At 39.4% G+C, this 26,515-nt stretch overlaps 1 protein-coding gene across 1 annotated transcript in view; it reads right to left on the bottom strand.

Moving 5' to 3' along the window:
• Nucleotides 1-26,515, bottom strand: part of SLC24A4 (solute carrier family 24 member 4) — a 95,957-nt gene continuing 69,442 nt past the window's right edge. The window contains exons 10-17 of the mRNA XM_075713377.1: nucleotides 25,439-25,581; nucleotides 19,809-19,978; nucleotides 17,067-17,211; nucleotides 6,782-6,948; nucleotides 4,847-4,961; nucleotides 2,601-2,713; nucleotides 1,901-1,966; nucleotides 1-153 (exon numbers count right to left, since the gene is read on the bottom strand). Of these exons, the coding sequence (XP_075569492.1) occupies nucleotides 1-153; nucleotides 1,901-1,966; nucleotides 2,601-2,713; nucleotides 4,847-4,961; nucleotides 6,782-6,948; nucleotides 17,067-17,211; nucleotides 19,809-19,978; nucleotides 25,439-25,581 (1,072 nt within the window). The remainder of the gene's footprint in view (nucleotides 154-1,900; nucleotides 1,967-2,600; nucleotides 2,714-4,846; nucleotides 4,962-6,781; nucleotides 6,949-17,066; nucleotides 17,212-19,808; nucleotides 19,979-25,438; nucleotides 25,582-26,515) is intronic.

Below are 26,515 nucleotides of genomic sequence, written 5' to 3'. Positions count from 1 at the left end.
TTAAAGTTCTTCTCGGCACATAGGGAAGTTGACAAAGGTGAAGACATTAAACTCTATCAATATAGAGAAACACAGGAAAACAGCATAAAGAAACAACACGTAGATGCCTAATTTCCTGTCAAGTTTCCACTTATTTACATGGATTCCAAACACCTGCAAGCAAACAAAGTGTTAGTTAATTAAGCCCCAGAGGAGATTTTCAGAAACAACCATTATGAGCTAAAAATGAAAGTATTTTGAATTAGAGATCCTGAATGAAGATAAAAATATATTCTCAGTATTTTATAGACCAAAAAGGCAACACATGTTTTTCTGATCAAGAAAAGGAATGCAGAAGCCCAAACTAAGAACTCAAACTTTGGCCTGACTCTCAGTTGTCCTAAGATCCTTTTACAAAATATTAAATGAACCCACTTTAAGGCACCTTCACAAGTTCTTCATGTAACTGAGAACCAGGACCGAGGTGCTCAGTTTCAGTCTGTGGTGCATTTTCAGTACACGGGGCACGTTCTAGTCAGGCAGCACTCATTCATTGATTCAGTATGAACTAAAGGAATGCACTGAACTACATGAATGTCTCTCCTTATGCCCCAGCAGAACACCAGCACCTAATGTTCATTCTTTCAACAGCTTCAGAAGAGGTGCTTTCTTTGATGTTTTGCTCAGCTCCAGAACTAAGGGGAGTTACAAGTTACAGGTAGCAAAGCAATAAAGTCCTCATGAAGGCATTTATTTTCAATGGTGTTGAGTGCCTCTGATTTATTATGTCTTTTGCTCAAAACTCCCCACGGAGTTTTGCTGGGAGGGTGTGTGCAAATCAGGGTATCCAGCAGAACAAATGAGTCAATAATAGATGCTTCGAACTCAGGTAATATGGCTTCTGCTATGAAAAGACTCTTTTCAGAAAAGCATGAAACAGCTAGCATAGTAACACATCTGCATAATCCTCCCATTTTTTTCCATAGTGCTGATTACCAATATGCATGCAGCAACATCAGATACAAATGTCTACAGAAACCTTTGTTGTTTCACAGGCACTGTGCAGTATGGCAGAACTGGGGATAAGAACAGAAAAGAACAGGCTCCCACAGCTTATTTATCAGATGCATTAGGAAGTTAGTGGCAGAGTGAACAGCCCCGGTCATTCTATCACTTAAGTCATGCACAGGTGATGTGGAGTTTTGGAAGACCTAGTCATGCAACAGTATGACGTCTCTGGTGATCCCCTCCTCTGCAGAGCCTCCACAGGCAATCAGTGAAACATGTTAGTATAAGTGGATATTTTTATACCTTTGGGATTTGATTCTTCTCACAGAGGGTTCCCTGGGAGTCAGCAGGATCAGACCTTAAGCACCAGCAAAATTGACTTTTGAAACAGAATTATTGTTTCACCTTAACAAGTCATGTGTTACAAGGGTAAGTGGCTTATGCTGAGTGACATTTAGCATGCCTATTCAAAGTCCTGAGGTTTACGGTCTTCACAGACTAGTCTTCATTAAGGGTTTTGACTACAGCAGTTGATCAGTCCAGGCTGGTTTTGGAAATCAGAGACAAGGGCAAAGGGTGATGAAGCATACCTGGGTCTTGTCCCAACATAAAGTAGAGACAAGACTGGAGTATGCAGCTGGACACAGGCACACAGAATTATTATTGGATCCCACAATTTCAACACTGCCACTGGAATCAATGGGACCTACATGCATCCAGCATCTCTTGCACCAAATGCCAGATTTCAGTCCTCACTGAGGACAATGGTAGCTCTTCAACTCCTGGTATTCCTATCGATACTTTACAATCAATGCTTTGGGGATAATAAGTATTTCCATTTTACCCTTCTATAACATGTAAATACCTAATAAGTATTTTGCAATTGGAATACTTGCAGACCTCAAATACTTACAGTAAGTGCCACTGATCCTAGCAAAAGTGCAACTGAATAAACCAGTCCTTTGCTGTTTATCTTAACCTGTAGGAATTAGACAGAGAAGAGACCTTTAAAATTCTCAGCATATAATAACTGTGCTTTGGAGATCAGAAATCAATTTACTGATTTATGGACCACCTTCTGTTTTGAATAGTGACTGACTTACACATTTTAAACTATGCAAATCCATGACAGATTTATCATAACAAAGAACAGGAAGGAATCAAAACAAATGTATAAGTAATCCCACCTACATAAAAAAACCCCACCATTCATAATGGATTTTATGTTAAAAGATCCTCAGGAGAGATAGGCTGTTATTCTCATCTTACAGACAAAAATACTAAGGTACAGGGAGACAGACAGGTGTGCTTGAAGCTGTGTAGTGAAAAAATTACAGAGCCATGAACAGATATCCATGGCACTATTTTGCTGCTAAACACTATAATGTACTCCAGTCGACAAACTCGGAATTAATTGCAGCTTGTGGAAGGAGAATTGCTTCTGTAACTCCTGGTTCCTTGGCAAAGAAGTAACACCTTATTTAGCAACCAATAACATGCTCAGCAGGTTGTTGGGTGGGTTTTTTTTTAAATTTTATTTGCATGCTTTCTTTTTAGGATTTTTTTTTAAGTAGACAAAAAGAAGAAACTAAAGTTTTGCCAAGTATACATACAGTTGATCCACAATCAATCGCCATGGTCTGCAAACCCCATGGAATGCCAAGGCCCACCAGAATGTCAAAGACATTGCTCCCTATTGTGTTGGATACTGCCATGTCACCAAGGCCTGCAGAGAAAAGAAGAAAACCTCTTGGGTAAAAATGAAGAACAGGACCATTACTCTGTGTACTAGAGGAAACTGAAGGGGAATGATCTGCATTGATCCAAGCCCCCTTGGACTGGCCAGAGTATCTGAGGTAGGGAGACAACTTCCATAATCTTTGCGTGACTTCTGAAAAAAGTGTGCAAAAATTGCTCACTCCAACTACATCTTCCTTGTGTCTTGGAGAGCCTTTACTGGGCACGTGGTATCCATTCAGCATCTGAGTTCAATGCCAATTAAAAAAACCAAGTCTTGTTCTAGGTAGTCTGCAGCCACAGGGAAACTGAAGATTATGTACTGGATTTAGTATGTGGACATATGGTCTTTATCTCATGTCAATGATGAACAGTGATCCTGAAAAGAACCCAACCAGATGGTAGTCAAAGATATTAAGCACTTCTGCGGGGCTTAATCAGCAATGATTTCACTTCAGGAACAATAAAATGCTACAGGAAAGGAAAAAAAAAAAAAAAAAAGAGTGAATGGAGGTGGAGTTCCTAGGCCTTACTCAAAATCTACTCCTAATGCTCATCACTGGCTGGACTCTCATTCTGCACCAGTGCCATGGGATGTGAGGAAGACAGAATTCTTCTCTGCCCCTGCTAATTTCCCTTAGGCGCTGGCCTAACTATTGAACCACTTCTACAAAGTGAATACTGGAAAGGAAGAGGAACTCTGACGTAAATAAGACATGTCCCACAAATACTTTGAGAGTACACAGAGTGGAGACCACACCATACATACAGTATCTTTTTGCAGGAAGCTGCTGAGAGAAAGGTTATGCTTTGGATCCATATTATGCTGGTGTCCATCTCTACTTTTTAGATATTTGTCTGCAATCTGTCAGTGAACATCTCTCTTAAATCCAAGTAGTGCAAAGTCCCTGTATTGTCTTTGAGAGAATGGGGCTGCTTTTTGCCAAGCTAGTGCTTACCTTCACTTTCAGAGGAAACAATCCCTACGTAGTTTTGCCTAATACTAAAGAAGAACTAATCTAAAGAAGCAGTCTGTTCATTTAAAAATGTAACATGTTTTCGTTCTGTTCTTGCAAAAATCTGTTCACGTTAATACTACATATGGAAAACTAATTTAGTAGGAAGGTGGTTCCATAAGAATCCTGAATACTTTTTTGTACTGCTTTTTGTGATATTTTCCTGCACACAACAAATAATACAACCTGGAAAATGAAATATTTTGAATATATAATTCTTTTCAATCAAGAAAAAAATAACAGCACTACTCCTATCTCAAACTACGAAGGTGGGGCTCTTGAGTACCTAATTTATCACTTCAGAACCCTTGTTGTTTGTCCAGTGATGTGTGCTGGAGATCTCATTATCTGGAAAAAAAAAGACTATGGGAATTGGAAGAGTGGAGAAAAATACAATTAGGACCTTTTCTTATTCTACTGCAGTACAGGAGATCACACTGTCACGTTTAATCTTTTTCAACAACAGGAAGAGATGTGGCTACATGTATTTCTCAAGTAAAAAAGGAAATGTACAGAACCTTAATCAAAACTTAAAGATACATGAGAAAGCCTTTGACAATTTCAATTGGAAAGCTGACGAGGACATAGCTGACATTTATCTAAAGCCCATTCCAGTGCAGCTATTCATATGTCCCAATGGGAAAGAGGTCTGCATTTGGATGAGAAGTATGCCTGGAGCAACATCACTTCTGCCAGGTCCTCTTAAACCATTTCACTTCCCTAGGTTCAAAAGGTCTTCTAGAAATCAGTGCAAGCTTTACATGGACAAGTGCTGGTCAGCATATATTCTTTGACGTAGTTTTTAATAGCTGATATTCCATATCATAACATGCATAACCACATAACATGCATGGGGTATCTGAGTGTTGAATGACCTTCTAGAATACTAGGGTGTGCCCAGTCCCAGTAAGCGAAAGATAACAGAACAGGGATTATTTTTTTGGTTCACAATAATTAGCAAAGTGTTTTGGCTTTTAACAAGGCCCTGAAATGGTAAAAATAAAAGAAAAAAAGAAAAAAATTGCATCAAGAATTTGTGTGTATGGAGGAAGCAAATCACAGAGAATGTATGTAAGATTGCAGTTATGCTTCAGCAGACACAGTACCTTGTCTTGCTACTATTAAGCTGGCCATACAGTCTGGGACGCTTGTTCCTGCAGCTAGGAAAGTAATGCCCATGATCACATCTGGTATCCCAAGGGTGTATCCAATCACAGTCACCTGAATAGTGAGGAAAATAGATTAACCTATCATATTTGGAAAGTCTTCTCATTCCAATACCGTTGTGGCATACTCTAAACTTTGATTTCTGGTGTGGACCCTAACAGGATTACTCAGGATACTTATCCATGTCTGCAAATTAAATAATTGTGCAATAAGCAGCCTAAAACCAACCCTGTGAAAAGTACTTTGGGTCTTATTATTTAACATTTTATGAGCAAACAAAAAGCTCCATTTTCTGTACTCCCAACAGGACATACTGATCTTTTAAGGAGGAGCACAGACATAATCCAACCTGTGGGGTTTTTTTTCATTCCCAAGAATGGCAAGATTCGCACTAGTTCTATGCTCAAAAAGACTGCAACCAATTGATATTGTGATATAGGGACAGAGATATAAAGAACTTATTTTATCCCAACACACAAAGAAGGAACCAGTTTCTTGCATGACTTCTAATATAATCCCAAACTGAGCAAGTCTGGTTATATTGTGCCCTGAGAGTCCGGATGTGGCTTTAGAAGAGCTCAGGGAATGGCTGAAGCTTGTAGCAGAGCTCTTGGAAAGGACAGGGAACTGTATTTAGCTGGAACATCCGAAGAAGGCTGAAAAAGCATCAAGAAAAAAGGCTGAACAGGCAGCTGAAAAGGAAATAGCTCTGTGAGAGTGAGAAGACTGAAATCAGGGACAGGCAGCTGCTTTCCTTCCGAGACTGCTAAGGGTGGAAGTCTTTAAGGCTCTGTGTTTTTTTCTTGAAATAGTTTGCCAGTCTCTTACATGAGGAAAACTGGACCCTTTGCCAAATAAAAGGTGTATTTTAGGAACCTGCTCACAAACCTTATTCTCAGGGGCAAGCTGCGGCTCAGAAATAGGAGTGGGCATGATTCTTCTGCTGCAAGTGGTAACGGGCTATTAAGGTCTGTCTGCCTCTTAAAATAAGCTGTGTTACAGCCTTCATGAGCACATCCCTCATTTGTGAAGGGGCTATCTACAAATGGAACCAACGTACAGAGTGTGGCCTTGCAAAGGACACGTGGTATGAAATGAATGTGTGGCTTTGGCACCATTATGCCAGGCAGAATGAGTGGCTGGCATGTGAAATTCTCCAACACAGTCTACATTAAGAGAAAAGAGGATTACTTTACAATGCAAAACTTATATGGAAAATTGCAAAACATATATAGAAAACACAATCTTCCATGAGAGGAAACATAAATACAAAGCAGTTTGCAAACACCTGACAAATTTGTGGAAGGTAGAGATGTTCTCCACCCAAAAAAGATTTTGCAGGTAAGAAGCTCAGTAACAAAAATTCTTCCATATGCATGACTAGAAGAGTGTATATATATATGTATGACTATGAGTGCATATATGTGAGACTATATATATCCCAGTATGAAACCAGCTGAAGGTTTCTTCACTATATTTTCCTTTGAAAGGAAAATGGGCATATAAATTCTTCAACAGCACATCCTACCAATCTTCCAGTTATAGGTATATACAGCTTTTTAGTTTTCCATCTTCTAGTGTAGAAAAAGGTAACTTTCTATACTTCTAAAGTATGGCTGATTTTTCCATCACAGAAACTATTTGAGGAAATCAAGCTGGAACCTTCCTGTACTGTATGGGGCCCTATACAGTAAAGGCCCAATTTTTTGTGCAGAAAAGAGCAGCAGAAAGCTAGAATTATAATAATTAGAGTATGAACTGAAGAGACTGCACTACAATTACATGCCATTCTTTAACAAATACACAAAAGATCTATTATATATTTTGAGATGCACATTTCACTCAGTATGGGAAGTCCTGCTACATGCACTTACCATCCACACCATGAAATAGGAGAAGGCGGCAATCCAGAGAGTGGATAAGATGAATGTTACCATGAAACACCTCTCCCAGCGTGGTTTGCTGCAGTTTGGAATGGTGCAAAAGAGCACGAACATCAATGGCCATGTCAAAATCCATTTAATTTTGTTCATTTTGCCATCTGCAGGACAAAGAAGGGAAATAACCAGTTTAGCTTTCCCATCACTATCCCTAGCCCAGTTACACCTCTTTGAACACAGCAGATGATCCCAGAAGATCCCAGAAGGATGTTTACAACTGTGCATGTCAGCTCATTTTCCAGTGTGCTTTTCATCTACACTTCCTCTTGTCACTCTTAGCCAAGTTCTGCATGCACATCCAGAATCTTATATAAGCCTGCCAAGGTCTATGTAAATCCATGAAAGAATCACAATGATTTAAAAGCATGGCTGCTTTTAAAACCAAAATCAACAGTCAGGTTTGTTGCTCTTTCAAATACCTGTGTTACTATTAATCCAAAATAAAAAAAAAAAAAACCAAACCAAACAACCAAAAAAATCAACCCCCCTCAGCTTTTAGCAAGGAAGATGGAAATCCTTGTAGTGAAAATACCCTGTACCTTCTGTGCAGCAACAGAAAATACATTCACAGAAAACCAAAGAACAGACTGAACCTATGAACATGACAAACTTGTTTCACGTGTCTCACTGTGGTCACTTGGGCAGAACTTTAAACCGGTCCTTAGGAGATCTAGACTTGTTAACTCTCTCCAACCACCTTGAGATGGTCTCTTATCCTCTATAAAAGGAAACTGAAGTTCTTGACTTCCCTCGTACAGCTCTCCAAAATCAACTGGTAAGAAATACCAGAGAGCTGTGATTACTGAAGACAACTACACACCTTCTCATTTTTTAAAAATGTAAAGTATTGTAAATGTGCACATAAATCTCAATACATAAAAGAGAATTATTTTATAATTGGGCCATAAATAAATGCGGCACCTTTTATGTGTTTCATGAGGTATCCTGCAAGTAGGATAACAAATTTGTTTATCAGGCTAAACAAGAGCATCACAGCTAACAGCATGGTGGTTTATGTTAGGGTTTTCTTTACATTGTTTTAGAATTCTGCTAGTAAGGATTTCCATCATTAACTGATAATGATATGCATGAGACCTAATAAAATATGCCACTTTGAATAAAATGGTTGATCGCATTGAAGAAAATTATCAGATACATCTTCCAGTGAAGTTACTCAGCTAAATTATAAAGGGCAGGTAATAATCAGTGAACGCTCCTATCAGTTTCACCAGGAATTTTCTTTCAGCAAAGACACTGGGATTTAGGATTTGTTTAATGGGAGTTTTTGTCAGTGAATTTAATTAGATTGAAATCTGTCCTCTGGACCAATGTGCACCAGATGCAATAAAATTAAATATTAAACATTTAAAAATTAATAATGCTTTTGTAACTTATGAGGCTACTTACTAGTCTAATTTAACTTGGTGAGTCCAAATGCAAGTCTTTATTCATTTACTTCAGTATGTATTCTAGAACTAAATTGTGTTGTGTAAGTTATGGAGCAGCTCCTTAACTTGAGATTTCCTTGTGAACTCTGAGATGCCATCAACCCATCAGGAAATCTTAGACTAAGCTTGGCCTTTTATTCCCATTTAGCTTGTGGCTGTGGAACTTCTAACACATACAACTACTGAAGTCTTCTGGTATCAATTCTAATTCTAGAATTTTACACATCACTGGGGATCTAGTATGTATTTTACAGGAAAGTCCTTTTTTCCTCTGGTTATATATACTGCTATACAGATTTTTAAAACAGTTATCTTTTATCTGTTCTGTCCAGAAAATGACACTTCCTAGCTCACATCTCACTTTAATTCTGTTAACAAGGCTGTAAATATCCTATGGTAATTTATACCTCCCCCTGTTTAATTTGTTACAGTTTGGATCATTAAAAGATTCCTGCTAGTTAATTTGTACTCTTTGTCTACCCAGGTTGCTAAGCTTGGTTCATAGTCAAACAAGTCAGCATGGGCTCGGCCAGTAAATTCCTCAGTGCATTATTCCAGATGCAGGGTGAGTGGGTGAGTGACAGGAAAAAAATTATGGATCCAATTCTGATCTGATGTGGGTGTGATCAGACTGACTTCAGTGCTGCTATACACAGGAGATTGTCCCATTTCTCTTTTCAATAACATGAATAAAAGAAACAAAATTGCCTGGAGAACAAATAGAGAATAAATAGATGCACTCAGCCTCTCCTGGGGAATGTGTATCTTGTCAGGGATCCTGTCTAGTGCCCTGAATTACTTAAACAAATGCTTAACTGTGAGAATTCACAGTGCCTTACCACTGGCATTGCTATGCTTGCTCAGTTCCAAGAAAACCAAAATATTAGTGAAGGAGGACTTGCTTTTCCCTTATCTTTGCTCAGTTGGAATGGATGTGTGTCAGATTAAAATTCCTGGCTCTATTAGTAGTGATGCTTTATCCACACAACGTCATGAGTTAGAACTGTTTTTTATAGCTAGATGGTTTGTGGAAGTGACACTTGCATTCGCTACATGGCAAACAGGCTTGAGACTTTGGGGAACAAGAAATGCATGTAATTCAGGGTTTTGGCAGCTAAATGGAGAAGCTGACTGGCCACTTGCAGTTAGCCTGGAATAGTTCTGAACCACCATGGCCAACGCAACCTACTTGACACACTTTACATTGGCTCCTCTTTTGTGTCAGGGTTTGCCAGCTTTTATAAGCTTCTATATAAAGCCTTAACTATCTCTGGCCTCAGTTCTGCCTCAGGCCATTTTCTTCAGCTCCTACTATGCTGGGTCATAGAACTTGTGTAGAACCTAGTGCTAAAGAAGTCTAGTCTTAATGCTATAACTTGGTATTTAAGTAAGAATTTAGTAAGTAAGTTTAGCAGCAACCTCAATGAAGTGAGAATTTCCTCAGGAAATGGATGACTTCATTCATTTCACCTGGCTTAGATGAATGCACAAACAATATGCAGCTTGAGAATTTTTTTTTATTTTATTTCTTTTGAAATTACTTCTTGTGCTGCTCTGTTGTTTTGGTTTTGACCACCCACTGTAAAATAATCATTAAAATGATTTAGTGATAAATTTGTTGAATTGGGGTATGCTTTTAGTTCATGACAAATTGTTTTATGATTGTTGCTTAGCTCACTAGTACATCTGCAAGCAAGAAAATTATCATCCTCATTAAGGCTATTATTCAATACATAGCTATTCTGCAAAAACAGACAAACAGTCCCATTACAAGGCCTTAGCTCAGTTGTTTTAATAGCACTACCGGCCACTCCAGTGAGCCCTGGGTCTGAAGGCTCTTGTGACAACCCACATAGCTGAGGAAAGGTGTATTTTGTTTGTTGCACCTCACACGACAACAATGAAAGAATATTCCTTTATTACAGAAAGCAACACTGGTCTATATTCTGTTCATTTCACCCTGCTGTAAAAGAAGCATATGAGGTTTTTTGCATGAAGTTGTTTTTCCTACTTTATACATCCATTTTTCTGTTTCTCCAGTTATTTGGAAGCCAAGAATGCCAAGTATTTCAGAGAGCTACCATTACAGAACAGCTTGATTACAATGTTTCTGAAAATGAAGCAGTAGCCCTACAACAGAGAGCCCTTTGCTAATTTTCAATACATTTCTAGGCTTGTCATCTTTCCAGATGTTATGCTCACAATAATTACTTTCACATAGTGTCCTTGTGAACAAAGTCAGCAACACACATCACAGCACTGCGAAACACAGCACAAGAAAGCAATATTTCCTTAAGATACTAAAGGAAGTGCCTTTTTACAGGAAAAATTCTGTTCTATTTGCAACATTCACAAAGAGTTGAGAGGAGCTCAGTACAAAAGTGTGAAACTACATTTCTGTTTCCATTCAGATCAGGAGTGTACCCTTGAAGTAAATCTCCTAATTTTCCCCATTTACTGTATTTTAGTTTGCAACACAGAGCAGCCTTGCATCACACCAACAAGATTCCCTTGGTATAAAGCTCAACCAGAGGCACAAACTTAAAAATGCTCCCAATAATAATGGGCATTTAGTCCATGGGACCAAGCTAGAGCTAGTCTGAAACAGAACTTCCAAATGCATATAGTGCAGACAGCCTACATGCCCTAGTCAATATGCTGCACAGGAAACACTTTTGCTGAGCTTAGACAGACTGCAGTCTGCAACTACACCATCAGGAGTCAGACTAAGTTACTGTAGTTAGTTACGTTTGATAGCTTTTCCACTTAGTCTTCCCTTTAGAAGTGTGGCAGTCAAGCATACACCACCGCTCCACACATTAGCTACTTCAGAACATGCCTAAACCTTCACATGTGAAAAAAGCATCTTCTTACACAAGACAATTAGTAGCTGACTGATCTAAAAAAATTATACATCCCTGAAAAGCACGAATCTAATTGGCACAGAGGATTTTCATAAGTGCATTGTTATGAATTCATATAAATCTCTAATTTAAGGTAACTTGAAAAATGGGAAAGGTTTTCTCTAATTTAAGTATAACTTCAAAATGAGAAAGGCTTCCTGGAGTTTACTATTGATTTCCATTTTTCTGGGATTTTGCTTTTGACAGTGGTAAACTTAGAAGAAAAATAAAGCACATCCAGGCTAGCTTAGGAAGATTACTGCTGCTGATTTTTTTGATGCTCCACTTCATAACTTTTAAATTCCCTTTTTATCTTTTTAAAACTCTCTACCATTTTTCATTTGAAAAAAACACCCCAACTTTTTTCCCCCCAATTAAAAGTGATTTTTAAATCGCTTGTCCCCTTGGTCCTAATTAGGCTTTACATTTACACCCACATATCATTAGCAACATTAATTCAAATCTCAACCTGAAAATGTGTAACAGTAACATACAAACCTCCACACTGGGAGCTTTGTAATAATGGAGACAGCAAGTAAATTTCTGCTAGAAAGTGCTGTTGTTCATCAGAGTTGGGACTGACTGGAAAACTTTAATATATGTAAATTAGCCAATCTGAAAGCCTAATTCATTTCTGAGCATGTGTGGTATCCAAAACACAACAGAGGAATATAAATTTTTGTCCCAAGTATGGGACTCAACATAGAAACAACTGAAATAGATATAACAAACTAGATCCATTGTGAATTTTCCACTAGAATTATTTTCCACTGAAAAATGCCTTTGTTGCAAAATAAAAAACTTCTGAGAAAATGGTTTTCAATTTACTGTTAGGAAAATTAACACAGCAGCTGCCTCTTCACCTTCTTGGAAAATCCTTATTGATTTCAGCTCTGCAACTTTTCCTAGGAACTCTGGAGGCAAGAGACTCTCTGTGTTACCACACTGGAGACAGGCTACATAGTATGTAAAAGGGTATCCAAGATGGCCCAACCTTTGCCAGCCTTCCAAGTGGGCAGTTGACATATTAAAACATTCTTATTGCAATTCTCCTGCAACAGAGCTTTGGAAACAATTCTTTTTTTCTGTGGAAAATACCAAGGTTTTACTTCTCATCCTCATCCAAAACAAACTATTTTCCAAACTACTGACACTTTTCTCTGAAGTTCCATTTTGTAGAATACAAGTTCCAAATTCCAGACCATGAGATCTGTCCAAAACAACTCAGATTGCTATTTTCAGCCTGTGCCTTTACCACACTTTGCATATTTGGATTTATGCCAATAATTTTCCCCTAAAGACACATTTTTGGTACAGTGGGAACTGGTCCAGAAAAAGAATTTGCTCCAGTATGCAAAAACTCTCAGAGTTACTGTAGGTTTACATAGGACAATATTCAACAAAAATAAAATGTAATTAGGCAGAGGTACTCCCCAGATCTTGTTTGACTTGGTTGGATTTTGGCATGGTTTATTTTGTATGTTTTAACCTCGCTGTCTACTTTATCAATGTTTTTTTAAGGAAGAACTGGGATTTATGGACTTCTTCAAGTCCCTCTTTGCCCCTTCAGAATGATGAGTTACCAAATTAAATCCTTGCCCACTTCTCTTGCAATTTATCCTGTGTGTCCTCCTCCAAGGTAGAGCACACTCATTGCTCTTCTGGAGCACATTTTCCAGCTTAGTTTTCCACAAAAGGAGTCTGGTTCATGAGCTCCAAGAACATGATGCAAATCAAAGTGCAGTACATGACAACAGTGAGATGTGCCTCAGAAGCACACTTGTGTCCTGAAACAAAATTCTAAGGTACATATGCCATTACAAAGGCAGTGGCAAGAGGAAGGTCTTCTAAAAAAGCATTTTAGAATACTACAGCTAGGTCCTGCTCTGAACTACCTTCTTGGAAGAACCTCTCTCTTGCAAAATCAAAGAAGCTACAGAAACTAGCTCTCTTCCTAACTCAGCCACCTAAGTCATGTTTCCAAACTTTGGCAAAAGCACCATAAAGCAGGCCAAAAGGACAGTCTGAGGAACAACTACAAAGAGGAACCAAAATGCACAATAAATCTTAATTCAAATACATTAGGACCAAGAAGTCTGCTGGGTTCACTAGTGATCAAAGTATAAAGGAGCACTGAGAGAAGATAGGGGCATTGCAGAGAAGCTAAAAGAACTCTCTGCCATCAGTGTTTGCAGAGACAGAAACTACAGAGGTTTGTGTATGGAACTCTTTTCTGTCTCGAGCTCAACCTTGAGGACATACAACTCCACAGGGGATATAACAGAGCTACAGCATCCTGAGTGTTCAAGTGAGGTACATGGGGTTTGCTTTGTTAACTGTGTTTTCCAATAAAAGAAGACATCAAATGAAGCTAGTAGGAGACAGGTTCAAAGCAAGTAAAAGGAGACAGTTCTTCACAAAATCCAACTCCTTCCCAAAGGATGTTGTGGGTGTTAAATGTTTGCAAAGATTCAATGAGAATTAGACAGGTTAATGAAGAAGAAATACATTAAGGATTTTTAAATACTCAGACATTACACCTAGTCCAGGAAGTTCCTTGAGCTGAAAATAGCTGAAGGCCAACTTGTCCTGTCTCATTCTTCCCCAGGCTTCTTCATAAAGTCATGGAGTCAGAATATTGGGCGAGACAAACATTTAGTTTGACCAAGTACAAACTTTTTTTATGTTTTCAGTAGATACTCTTAATTCCTTTTTGCTTCTATCCTACATGTTGTCTTTGTATTTTGGATCTATACAAAAATGGGCAGGATTGCTAATCTCCTTTATTGCCATCTCATTTTAGCTCTGGGAATTATTATTCCTATTTTAGCTAACACCATCACGACTTACATAAAGCATCCATGGTCCAATCCTGTAAGAGAAGTAGTTCTTCATTTCCGTGAAACCAGCAGGAGCTGTTGACACTACATATTTTAAAGGATCTTGAACATGTGACAGTGAATGCAATTTAAGCATCCATTAAGAGCTGCACAGAAGTGCTTTTTTGAGTTTGGGCTCTAAAAGACTACTGAGCTATGCCAAGGCTTTTACGCATCATTTGGTTGTCAACATATGCCTGCTCAGTTTCATCCTGCTTTATTCTGATCTGTGGGGGTTTTTTTAAAGTTTAAGACCTTTTTCCAAACAACTGTAGAGTAATCAAATTGTAAAGCACGAAATGAGCCCTTCTCTTGGAAGATAATCATCATGGCCTAAAGGTTAGGTCAAGCAAGATATTCCTCTTTAAAAGAGAATGTTTCTTCCCACACAGAAACCAAATGCAAAGGCTGGTTTGTATGATACTGTAGGTAGTTTCCATAAAAACTATGTGTTGTCTCCTGTTTCAAGATGAGCCTGAATCACAGCCTGGGGGTGAAACTCCCTAGCTGTCTGACATATGGGATCTAGGCTGGATACTGTAGTTTGAGACTGTTTTCATGTAACAGTTTTGTTCTCTTTCTGTGTGCTAAAGCCCTGCATTTATTGCTGAGCACTGCCATTGACAGACGATAAAAGAGAACAATAAGCAAAACTTATAGATGACAAATGATTACTGGGAATCACTCAGAGATGATGTAGCGCTTTAAACTTCACTTATATTTATTTGTTTCAGAAAAAACTTTTCCTTGCAAAAGGATCTGGAATACACAATTTGAAGGAGGAAAGACAAACCCCAAACTAGGCTAAAAAAGGTGACTACAGAACAGCAGAAAAAAGGGTTTGGGCCAATTCATAGCCATTTCTGTTGCAGCCCTTAAAATACTGGAGTGAATTTTCTACTTAGCACACTGCAAGCAGTTGACTTGGAAAGCCCTATTGGAAAGTGAAAGCCTGTTCTTCACAGAGCTCTTTAGAGTACTGAAAGAATACATGAACTTCTGATCTTTAGGAAATGTATGTGCCTTATTCCTGGCCTGAAAACACAACAAAAGAAAAACAGATGGGATTCTGGGAAACTGTAAACTACCTTTTCACTAAAGCCAGTTTTAAATGTCAGGATTTTTTTAGGCTACTGATTGTGCCACAGTACTTAAACAACAACAAAGCATGATGCTGGTTCTTTACATTTTCTCCAAAGTTATTAAAGTGGTACTTCTGAAAGCAAAAATAAAAGAACTCTCCCTCAGAATACATGAGTTGAGCAATGAGAATCCAACCAATAGATAATCATCTCCAGACAACAGAAGCAACAAAACCTGAAGATAATGATGAGGATTTTAAACAATCACTTTACCACTTTTACGCAACTCTTTAAGTTCATGTTGAACTTTTGCTCCATTCCAATATGAACTGTATCATCAGTAGTTCCACTTTGGCCTGTTACACCTCAATTATCTTCAAAGACTTTCACAAAAATGCTGAAAAACTGCATTTAAAAAAGGCCAATGGCATAACTAATAACTCCCTCCTTAGTTCAAAGCATTTTGTCTATTGTGAATGTCACACACTTAGGAAGCTCTACTCCAAAATCTACTTTTTATTCATAAAGTTGTCCGAGTCTTGAACAAATCCAAATATGGTCTCCAGGTAATGTCTGCCACATGTTAAGATTTCTGCATTGTCCTGGAATGTAAGAAGAAATGCATGATTGCGCTGCCCTAATTAAAACTTGACTCCAAAAACATATTAAAAATAACTCAGTTAAAAAAATCTTCATTGCCAACACATGCATTGAATCCTGCATTTTTAAGACGGTTTGAGGACACACATTTGTTTTTTAGAAGTTGTTTATTACTGCTACTGATACTATTATTATTGTTGTTATTATTAACAACATGTTCATGTGCACAAGCCTATCCACTTCTTTCACCATACAATAAAACCATTTTTTTCATGATCTCATTGATTATCAGGAGCCCATCTAATGGGCCTATCTTCAGTGAATTAGTTTGTTTCCATTCTTCACCCCCAATGAAAGTCCGTAACTGCTGACTGAAAGAAGCTCCTGTAAGAGCACACAGTACAGTAACACATGAAAACATAGGGTCTTATCCAGTCTTCATGGCGTATACTTCAATGTTTGTTCAGTCACAAACATCCCTTCTAAAATGACAGCAACTGAAGCAATGGGATCTCTAAGAAATTAGAATTATATACAACATGGAAAATTCTTCCTTCTTTTTCACTGTATGTGATATTCATTTATGCCAAGTAATATTTGTGTGAAACAGTAATTGTGTGACAGACTACTGACTACATGTCTGTGAGGGGTGATCTAATCTCTGCTGTCTAATCTCCAAAGCATTTGGGGGAGAATCAACCTGCAATGTGCTAAGGGCACCAACATAATAAGGCTGGTTATATATAGCCCTTCACACCAAAAAGTTTCCAAAAAATTTCAAAAGGTGAATATTATTACATATTGCTAGTCTTAAGAATTTTAAACACTGTCAAAGATATTCCCTCTTTCTCCCCCTAAACCTTTCTTCCTCTTCATCCAAGATGCCTCCCCTACAGTCACTAAATCAAGTTATTATGTATTTACACACCTAGCTGCCTCTGGCCTAGCAATCTCCAGAAGGCCGTTATTAACTGCTGACTTGAAAATTACTAGCAGTGCAGTGCTCATTGGGTTGGTCTGACATGTTTTTTAATATACACCTGCCTCACCTGCTTTACCTTTGCCTCTGGCAAACCAGCACTTCTACCGTCACTGTGCGTGATGGCTGGAAAACACTTTCCTAAGATCTGCTTTAGCCATGTAACCTCCAGCCGAGTTTTACTGTCATCAAATCCAGTCTTCAGACAGTCAAATCAATCCCCTTCTTCCTCTCTCCCTGCAAATGTTGTCTTTTCTTACAATCTAGTGTTTGGTATTTTAATTATCTTCTGTTTCCTTACTATAAACACCTGGAAAGTAACCCTTACCTGGCAATGAAAAGGGAGACAGACTGTCCTGTTCATTTTCCTCCTCTTGGTTCACCACAGGTATGTTCCCATTTTCAATATTCTCACGTCTCCCATTCTGAAGTGGTTTGCTTGAGCCATTGGCAGATTGGATTAACCGCTGACGCTGCACAGTGTCAAAGACAAAACTGCCATAGTTTGGAAAATATTGACTTAGTTAAATCTGGGGTTTTGCTGTCTGTCCAGCCCCAGTCACGTGAGCCGTAATGTTTCTCCACACAGCCTTTCTTCCAGTCAGCAACAAACAAATCTGTCTGTGGCCTACCTGTCTTCATCAGGCCAGTGTTGACCATCCACCTCAGAATTAGTGGCAGGAGTCTTTCAAGCCATGATGGAGAAAGTTGTCATATCTGTTCTTCCACACCATGTTTTAATGAGCATGGTTATTCTGAAGCACTTCTCACTCAACACTTCCCACTCAAACCAGCAATAGCACCATAATCTAGTGGTAACAGTCAAGACATTTCTGCAGTATTAGAGTTGGCTTACGAATGACTTATTACCCAGGATCCCTTCTACTCAGGTCCAACTCTTCTCCCTCCTTCTCATCCCCATTCCTTGAGGTAAATGTAAAGGTCCTACTTATAATTTCAAAAGCAAAACTGTTGCTCTTGTGCGAGTATATACTTTCATGAAGCTCATAACTGCCCCTGCAGACATGTGTAAGACTGCTACAGTTCCAATACATAGTACAACAACTACAGGGATAGGTTTTAAACGTCAGTATATACACCCATTAATACACTGGAGAATGTGAGATGTAACAGTAATTTCCTACTTTTATAAAAAAAGAAATATTTTTAGTTTGTTAGATGAGATAATGCAGGGTCAGCAAGTGTTCTCTTTTTCATGACAAATTATTGCAACTTCCTAAAAAGTGCTCTGAAACACCTTGAAAAATAAAGTAACTGCACAACATGCAAAAAAATTCTGAAACTAGTATTAACACACTGTAATTAAAAATAGAGAAAACTCGTATCTGAATACTTTACAAAATTTTGGCAGTGAGAATACATAAGAACAAAGATCCAAAATGCTCTGGTTTAGAGAATGTTTTTTGGAGATGTTGAACTAGCAAGTATCAGCTCTCTGAGCACATATCCATTAAGAAAGAATTTTTTTCTGATCAAGTGAATTGCCTTCAAAGCAGAACTTTCACGGAGTCAACTGCTGCTGTGTGCCCTATCTGATCTTCTGCTCTTGACTGTATGCCACCAAGCTGACTTCCTAATAAGCATCTCACTGGTTTACTGTTAAATTGGACTCTTGTTACAAATATATTAGTGCTGCTTTCTTTCATTGGGGTATTCACAATGCTGGGTAGACACATGAACTGTGTTATGATGTTCAAATTCCAGGAACTTGCTAAAGCTTGTATTTCCTAAACTACTGAAATTAATGTATTTGCCAGAGTAAAAAAACTCTCATATTTGACACTGTAGGGAGCAAAGGATAAAATCTGCCTTCATAGAAGCTGAGGTTGGCAGGCCAAATATTTCACCCCAAGTACTTCATACAAGCTCAGTACAGAGTCACTTGGCCAGTCCTGTCAGTTCAGCTGCAGGGTATGTGTCCTGGTTTCGGCTGGGATAGAGTTAATTTTCTTCCTAGTAGCTGGCTGGCATAGTGCTGTGTTTTAGATTTAGTGTGAGAATAATGCTAATAACACACTGATGTTTTAGTTGTTGCTAAGTAGTACGGACACTAGTCAAGGACTTTTTCAGCTTCCCATGCTCTGCCAGGTGCACAAGAAGCTGGGAGGGGGCACAGCCAGGACAGCTGACCCAAACTGACCAAAGGGCTATTCCATACCATATGACATCATGCTCTGTATATAAACTGGGGGGAGTTGGCCGGGGGGCAGCAATCAGTGCTTGGGAACTGGCTGGGCATCAGTCAGTGGGTGGTGAGCAATTGCATTGTGCATCGCTTGCTTTGTATATTATTATTACTGTTATTATTATATTGTTATTATTACTACTACTATTTTACTTTATTCAGTTACTAAACTGTTCTTATCTCAACCCAGGAGTGTTTCTCACTCCTATTCTTCCAATTCTCTCCCCCATCCCACTGGGGCAGGGGGAGTGAGCAAGCAGCTGCGTGGTGCTTAGTTGCTGGCTGGGGTTAAACCATGACAGTATGAAACAAGCAATACATGGTGGTGACAACGTATCAAGTAAGAGTTAACTGAAACTGTCCAGGGCAAATTCCCCTCATGAAAATATTTTGGTCCACTTTCATTTTGAGCTGAGGACTACACTGAAGACTAAAGAGGTAGGCAAATATCTGATGGGATTCTGATATGCTGCTTATGTAAGAGCAGTTCTTAAAAATTTTTGGTTGCCCTGTCTGTCCATTATCCTTTCTTAACCTGACCACTTTTGTGATGATCAAAACTAATTCTTCTGCTGCAGATAAAATCCAAATGTGCACACATACACACACACACAGAGAAACAAATGTCTTCTGGCAGGGAGATAAGGGAGCCCCTCCCTGGTGACTGTCCTCCTATTAAGACAGGCAGCATCACCAATTGGGAATCCATCTTCAAATCTGCTGTGACATAGCTGCTAGAGAAAGACATAGCTCTATCCCATCCCTAGGAACATGGGAGAATCGGAAATCCAGAATCACTATGAGCATGACTCTTTGGCAACCCCTTTGCCTCATAGTCATTCATTGTTTTCTTAATGAACCTACCTCATTAATGATGAGTCGGCTTGCCATTCGCATTCTGGTGCGTGGTCCAAACTTATTTGTAATCATAATCCGTAATCCAGCTTCAGGGAACCGGTATTTGGGGGGACTGGAGCAGATGATCTCATCCACCATCACAACGCTGTTTTTGCCATACTGCTGCATCCCCTTCACTAATGATCACAATGGACAGAGTTAGTTGTGGAATTGATCTTACTATGCTTCCCATCACCCAGAGTCATTCTCTTCAGGCTCAGGTGGGGGTAGTATTTATCTGAATGTTTGAATTCACGAGTGACTTTCCTGCAATACTTCTGCAGCCTGCTGAATCTGCTCATCACTTGTACACTTCATTTAGATCACATGCTGAAAAGGGATTTCACTCTGCTAAGGTAGCCACCAGCCCACTCTCAGATGAGTGGGAGCAGTTTTTACCCAGCCATTCATGCTGCAGTACCAGTTTTCATATGCTTATGTCCCACTACGATTTTGTAAGCCTTCTCTAAAAGCACTTGCACTGTGGCAGTGTAGACAGTGCTCCTGAAACCTCTGAAGCTACCCCATTGGATCAAGGTGCTGCACATCCAGAAGGCCCTAATGTTGTGCCCACTCCTTTTGGAAATCATCACTTCACCTTCACAGAAGGTTCACATTATCAGTATCTCTAACATGACAAGATTTGAAACAATGAAAAACAACAATTGTCAAGAACAAATGTAGGTTATAAGTAAGCCTTTGTTAATATAAAGGAACTTGTACCAAGGTTAAGAGTTTTGTTCTACTGTGTTAAGAACACAAACAGAGAGACAAAATTATATTGGGAATCAACACAAGTACAGGCAAGGACTTTCAGAGCTCAACAACAAACCAATATTCTCACAAATGCTGCAGACTACACATAGCAAGCAGAGCAAGGCTCAGCAGACAGGAGACATACCCATGTGGTGTTAGAAAGGAGGGCAGGAAATATGCATATGACTGTAATAAATATTAATTATTACATGTAATAATATGTACGGAAAAAAACCCCAACAAAATTCTTCGCTGCTTGTTTTCTGCTTTGCCTACCTTGGCTTCACCCTCCCAGTCCCCTTTTGCATTAAGTTACTTACATTAGGAAGAGGAAGAGAATTTAGGAGGTAGAAGTGAAAGATAATTATTAGTGCATAGTTCCAGTCACGAAGCAAAGGAAATCTAAGAAAACATTCAACTCAAACAAAGGAATTAAAATGGACCTCTTCTAAACACACAGAAGTCTGTATTGTTATTTTTTTTGCATTGTTACAGTGTTGAAATATTTTTGTTTTTCAGGAAGAAGACAGGATCCATGCATGCATGTAAATCACATCATGCAACAAAGGCTTTGCTGCCTCAAGCATCTTCTAACATATTTGAAGAAATACATTCTTCCATTATCATTCAACAAGAAAAAGCTAGCAAGCCTGTAAATCACCAGTAAACAGCTATGTATTTTACCCTTTAGCATTTGAGTGTCTTGCTTTGTTTCACTAAAATGAGTTTTCAGTGAGTACATTGGGGTCACCTGAAGTGTCATAAAGAGATCTGTGGTTTCACAAAGAAATATGCCCGACTCAAAGAATCCACTCTGTAGTCCTGTCTTGCAGCTTAATATCTCTAATGGAGAATAGAACTAGTAGTAATTTTGCATTTGGTAAACATAAAGGAGCAATTATCTTCCCCCCGCCCCAATATCTAAAACAAATTAACCTTGCTGGGTACTGCAGCTGATGACGCACATAAGGAGCACATCCATTCCAATGACTCCTACAGTTAGAGTGTAGCAGATTTTCTGTGACTGAATATATAGTCAGACAAGCTTCCTAGGAACCAATCCTCATGGAAGTGGACTCAACCACAGTAGCTTAACATTTGCTTTGGTTAGACAAAGAAAAAGAAATGTTTGACAGCAATCCTGATAAGGCAAAAAGGCCAGATATCTTTTTAACATTCTCATCAAATTAACTGCTCTCAAGTGAGTTTCTCCAGTGAAGTCTCCAAAGTGCTTCCTTATCTTACAGTGTCATGAAAAACATGGAAGCACTGCAGTTACTCTGGAACTGTTTCTTAGAGCACTAAGGAGACAGTGACCAAACATACTCAGCTTTGATGAAATACCATGATAAAAAAACTCAGCACTGATGCAGAATATATCATTAACAAATATATATATATAAAACTAACTGCAGCAGTTTTGACTTACTGCGGCACATTGCTCTTATTTCTGTAACAGCTCTTCAGTCTCACTCCCTGTACCCATAAACATACATACATTGGCCCCATATTGTACAAACAGGCTCCACCTAAAAATTGCAAAAGTGGTTTTCACAAATGTGAGGCAGAGAAAAGCCTTTTTCACTTCTCCTTTGTGATATTCCTTAGAAAAATATCTTCTGAGAATGGCTTTTCCTTTTAACAAACTACCTAAGGTAAACTTCCTGCTCACCACAAAGGAACATCACCAACAACCCTGTTAAAATCAACAGAAAGCTTCCTGCTGACTTTAGTTGACTCCTATCAGGCCCTCAGAAAACCACTTTTTTCAAGAGTTTCTGGTTTTAGGCAGGAATCGAACCATGCCACCTGGTGGAAATTTGGGTCAACATAATAAAAGCCAAGGGCAGTGAGCCACGTGTTTGTACTTTTAAAATAGGAGCATTATTCACAAAGTACAAGTATTTTGCCTGTACCTGTGTGTGAAGTGTGCAACTTGCCCTTGAAATTGGATTTATCTTATGGTGAAAAGCTCTCCTTTTTCCCTCTGCAACTTGAATAACAGAAGCTTTTTTATTGTACCATTGGAAGCTCTTGAAGCAATAAAACTTACAAGCATAAGAGAGAGCTGTGCAGCATGTGAACCCCCCTTTTATCTGCATCTTGAGCAACAGACTAACCATCCTTGGTGGGAAGAAACTTCCTCACCCAAAGCAACTGTTCTTTTTTGGGAAGCAATCAAACTTTCCGCCTGTGGAAAATCAGATTAAGGTTAGACCCACACCTTGGTGAAGCCAAGGGAGGTTTTTCAGTGGATCCTCAAACTTGCTAACCACTGGGCTGGAGGTAAGGCAGAGGCCAGCTCTAGTTCTCTCCCGGCTACTAGCAGTGCCTTTGTTTCAGAAAGCTGCTGCTGGAGAAGGTGCAGCTCAGCTTGTGAAGCCAGCCAAGTGTCACCTAACAACGAGTCACTGATAGGTCATGGCATATTTTGACTCAGCAGGAGGGAGATGCAACAGGCAGCCGTGTGATGGTTTTCTAGGACAGCTTCTTGACTCATAAAGCACGCATCTACAAAGCAGCTAGGCTAACACTGCCATCGCCGTCTCCCACTGCTCACTCCAAGCCCTGTCACCTCCTTCATCACTTCTTCGTGTCCTCTCTCATCTCAGGTAGGTTTGTCTGTGATAAAATCTACACTCTCACACTTTGAACGATGGTCCCTCCAATGCAGCATGTATTTGTGTAATGGGTGCTGGAGAAGGTAAAGGGAATCTGACTGAAACTGCAGTCTCGGTGCATCTTTGAGGGAAAGTAAAGAAGAAATCTGCCAGACAGTTGCTAGTGCAGACACTATTCTCATGAGTCCAGGTTTTTATTAGCTTTCTTGTTCCTCTTCCTAAAAGTTCTGCGTGTTCTTCACAAGCTGTCCTGGTTTCAGCTGGGATAGAGTTAATTTTCTTCCGAGTACCTGGCTGGCATAGTGCTCTGTTTTGGAGTTAGTATGAGAATAATGCTGGTAACACACTGATGTTTTAGGTGTTGCTAAGTAGTACTGACACTAGTCAAGGACTTTTTCAGCTTCCCATGCTCTGCCAGGTGCACAAGAAGCTGGCAGAGGGCACAGCCAAGACAGTTGATCCAAACGGACCAAAGGGCTACTGCATACCATATGAAGTCATGCTCAGTATAGAAACCGGGGGAAGTTGGCCAGGGAGCAGTGATTGCTGCTCAGGAACTGGCTGGGTGTCGGTCAGTGGGAGGTGAGCGGTTGCATCACTTGGTTTTTTAACCTGGGTTTTGTTCCTCTTCTTGTTGCTTTCCTTTTCACCATTTTTAATTATTATTATTGTTGTTGTTATTATTATTATTTTATTTCAGTTATTAAACTGTTCTTATCTCAACCCATGAGTTTTCTTACTTCTACCCTTCCGATTCTCTCCCCCGTCCCACCGGGGTGGGGAGCGTGAGCGAGCAGCTGCATGGTGCTTAATTGCCAGCTGGGGTTAAACCACGACACAAGCATTAAAGAATCTTCACATTTCCTGAAAAGGAAATAGGTGGACAGGCAAGCACTCTGTGCTATCATCCCTTTACCACATAGTGGCTAGAGAGGAGAGCATGCAGGGAGATGACAGCAGAACCCAACAAATGTCTCAGAAGTAAAAACCACTAATATCTGTGTTCTTTCACTGGATCATCCTTTTCCTGTGTCCCTGCTTGAATACGTAAGTAACAACTGCCCTAGGAGGTATCCCCTGAACCTTGTATGTATGTACCTCCACATCCAAATGACAGACTTCACTATATCATAGTCAATGTTCACAAAAATTCGTTGTAAAATGAGATCAAAGTATTTCAAGACATCTTCCTTTAATTATGCTAAAATGTCCTATGAGAAGTAATTTAAAATCTCTATTAAACTATTGTCTAAACACCATATCTGAGACCAGAGTATCAGTGTGCTGTCATTGCATAAACCTGTAGTAAGTGACAGTACCTACCTGCAAAGATCCCAGCCTCAACACTAAAAGCAGAAAAGAGTGGCATTCTCTGAGTCTGCTCTAAATTCCTGTTTGCCACTACTTGTTATTACATGAGGACCTTTCCAAATGCTACCTACATTGCTGCTGAGCTCAGTCTTCTAGAATGAGATATGTTTGCAAAGAACAAAGCAAGGAGACCTCGCTCATTAAGAGTAGCCCAAGAGCTCACTAAATTATATTGTTTGTGTTTTGAAGGTAGGAATGATTTTGCTATACAGAGAAAAGAGGCAATGGAAGAGAAGAGAGATAAGACAATGATAAAAACAGGCTTACAAAAAAGCCCAAAATACCCAGGTATATTTGCTTACCTTCAGTACTAGAAGCTGGGTATCATCTTCTTCCCCTTTATGACAAAGACACAGACAGCAAAGAACCTGCATTTTGCAATTTTACATATGTGCTTGGCAATGTATGCGGACCTATTTAGGCATGTGCAAGCCAGTCTTCTGAGGATCCGAAATCAACACATAATCCCTCTTGCCCACTGAGTTGCCCCTGTCCTTTCCTTCAACACCCAAGTCTCAGCTTCTAGTTCCAAACTAAATTTTGAAGTGAAAATTACCTTCTTCCTGGCAAAAAAAAAAATATTTCTTTCACAGTGTTGTAGCTCATCACTGAACAGGAGATAAAAAGGGAGCAAAATTGCCAATGTGCAAAGCAGCTTGTTTCCAGAATATCAAAAAAACCTTTTGATTGGGTTTTTTTCATCTGGCAGTCTGATTGCTGAATTGTCAAGTTAAAAAAAAAAATTCCTGCTTATGATTGTATAGTAACACTGTTTTGATCCACATTAAAGAAATAAAAAGGATATCCTGTGAACTACTCTTTTTCCAAGTCCTGTCTGCTCAGCCTTACCTTTCCATAGTAATGGAATGGATGGGTCATCACAACTAGAGGCATAACATTTATTACCATCTTCCAGCTCATTGTTGACTGTGTCACCATTTCCAACATTCTTGCTTTTAAGGGTGAAGAAATTTTGCAACCTCACATTGTACCTGAAAGTGCAAAGGAAAGGTCTGAAAAGGTTGGACTGTTGCATTTCCTCATGAAACTTTTAAGTGTCCAAGAACAACTTATGCAGACAAGCAGTAAAGCCTAGATGCATGTTCTCTGGCAACTAACAGGAAGTTAAGAGAAAGGACTATCCAATTCAGTGGCTAGGTGATATGAAAGCAAGGGCTGCACCTATCATGAGATACAGCAAGCTGCAAAAAGACACTAGAGCAGATTTAGTGAAGGCAAAACACTGGAGCTGTGGATTTTGGAGTGAGGACATTCACTATACAACAGCTTCTTTCCTCCTGCATCAGCTCGCAATTGACCTCACTGTTTCTCTCAGTACTGTGTTCCCCATGGCAGGTGCTTCAGCATTTCTGGGACTGCTGACCTTACCCTTCCAAAGAAAGAATGCATCTATTTTAGCCATGAGCGTGGGATCTAAGAGGGCTGTCGATGAACTCTGCTAGTACCTGATGTAGGAGAAAAGGGAGGCTGAAGTTCCAAAAAGGGTGATTTGTGAGGGGAGGGCAGCAAGGGATAAGTCTAAGTGACCTGCAGTAGAAGGGTGGACTCACAGACCCTTGCAGTAACAGTCAGACCTCTGACAGGAGAGTCAGAGGCAGTGACACTACAGAAGAAGGATGTCAGTATACAATCTGGTATGAGACAGTCTGAAGATTACCACATGCTTAGCAATCTGTCTAAAGTTCCTTGACCTTGTTCTCCACAGGTTACAAAATATGTGTAATAGCTGACATGCTGTGTGCTTACAATCCAGAGTACCCGGTGGACTTCATACACCTTTGTATAAATGACATTTTCCCTCAACTTTTTCGGAAAGCTACTTTACCTCAATGCCCTATGCAAAGCATGCATGAAAATATCTGCTGTTGACTGAGCACAAATCTAGCGTGAAACTGATTAAGCATG

The sequence above is a fragment of the Pelecanus crispus genome, chromosome 6, assembly GCF_030463565.1.
Source record: "Pelecanus crispus isolate bPelCri1 chromosome 6, bPelCri1.pri, whole genome shotgun sequence".
Taxonomy (NCBI): Eukaryota; Metazoa; Chordata; class Aves; order Pelecaniformes; family Pelecanidae; genus Pelecanus; species Pelecanus crispus.
This window is presented reverse-complemented; position numbering and strand designations above follow the sequence as displayed.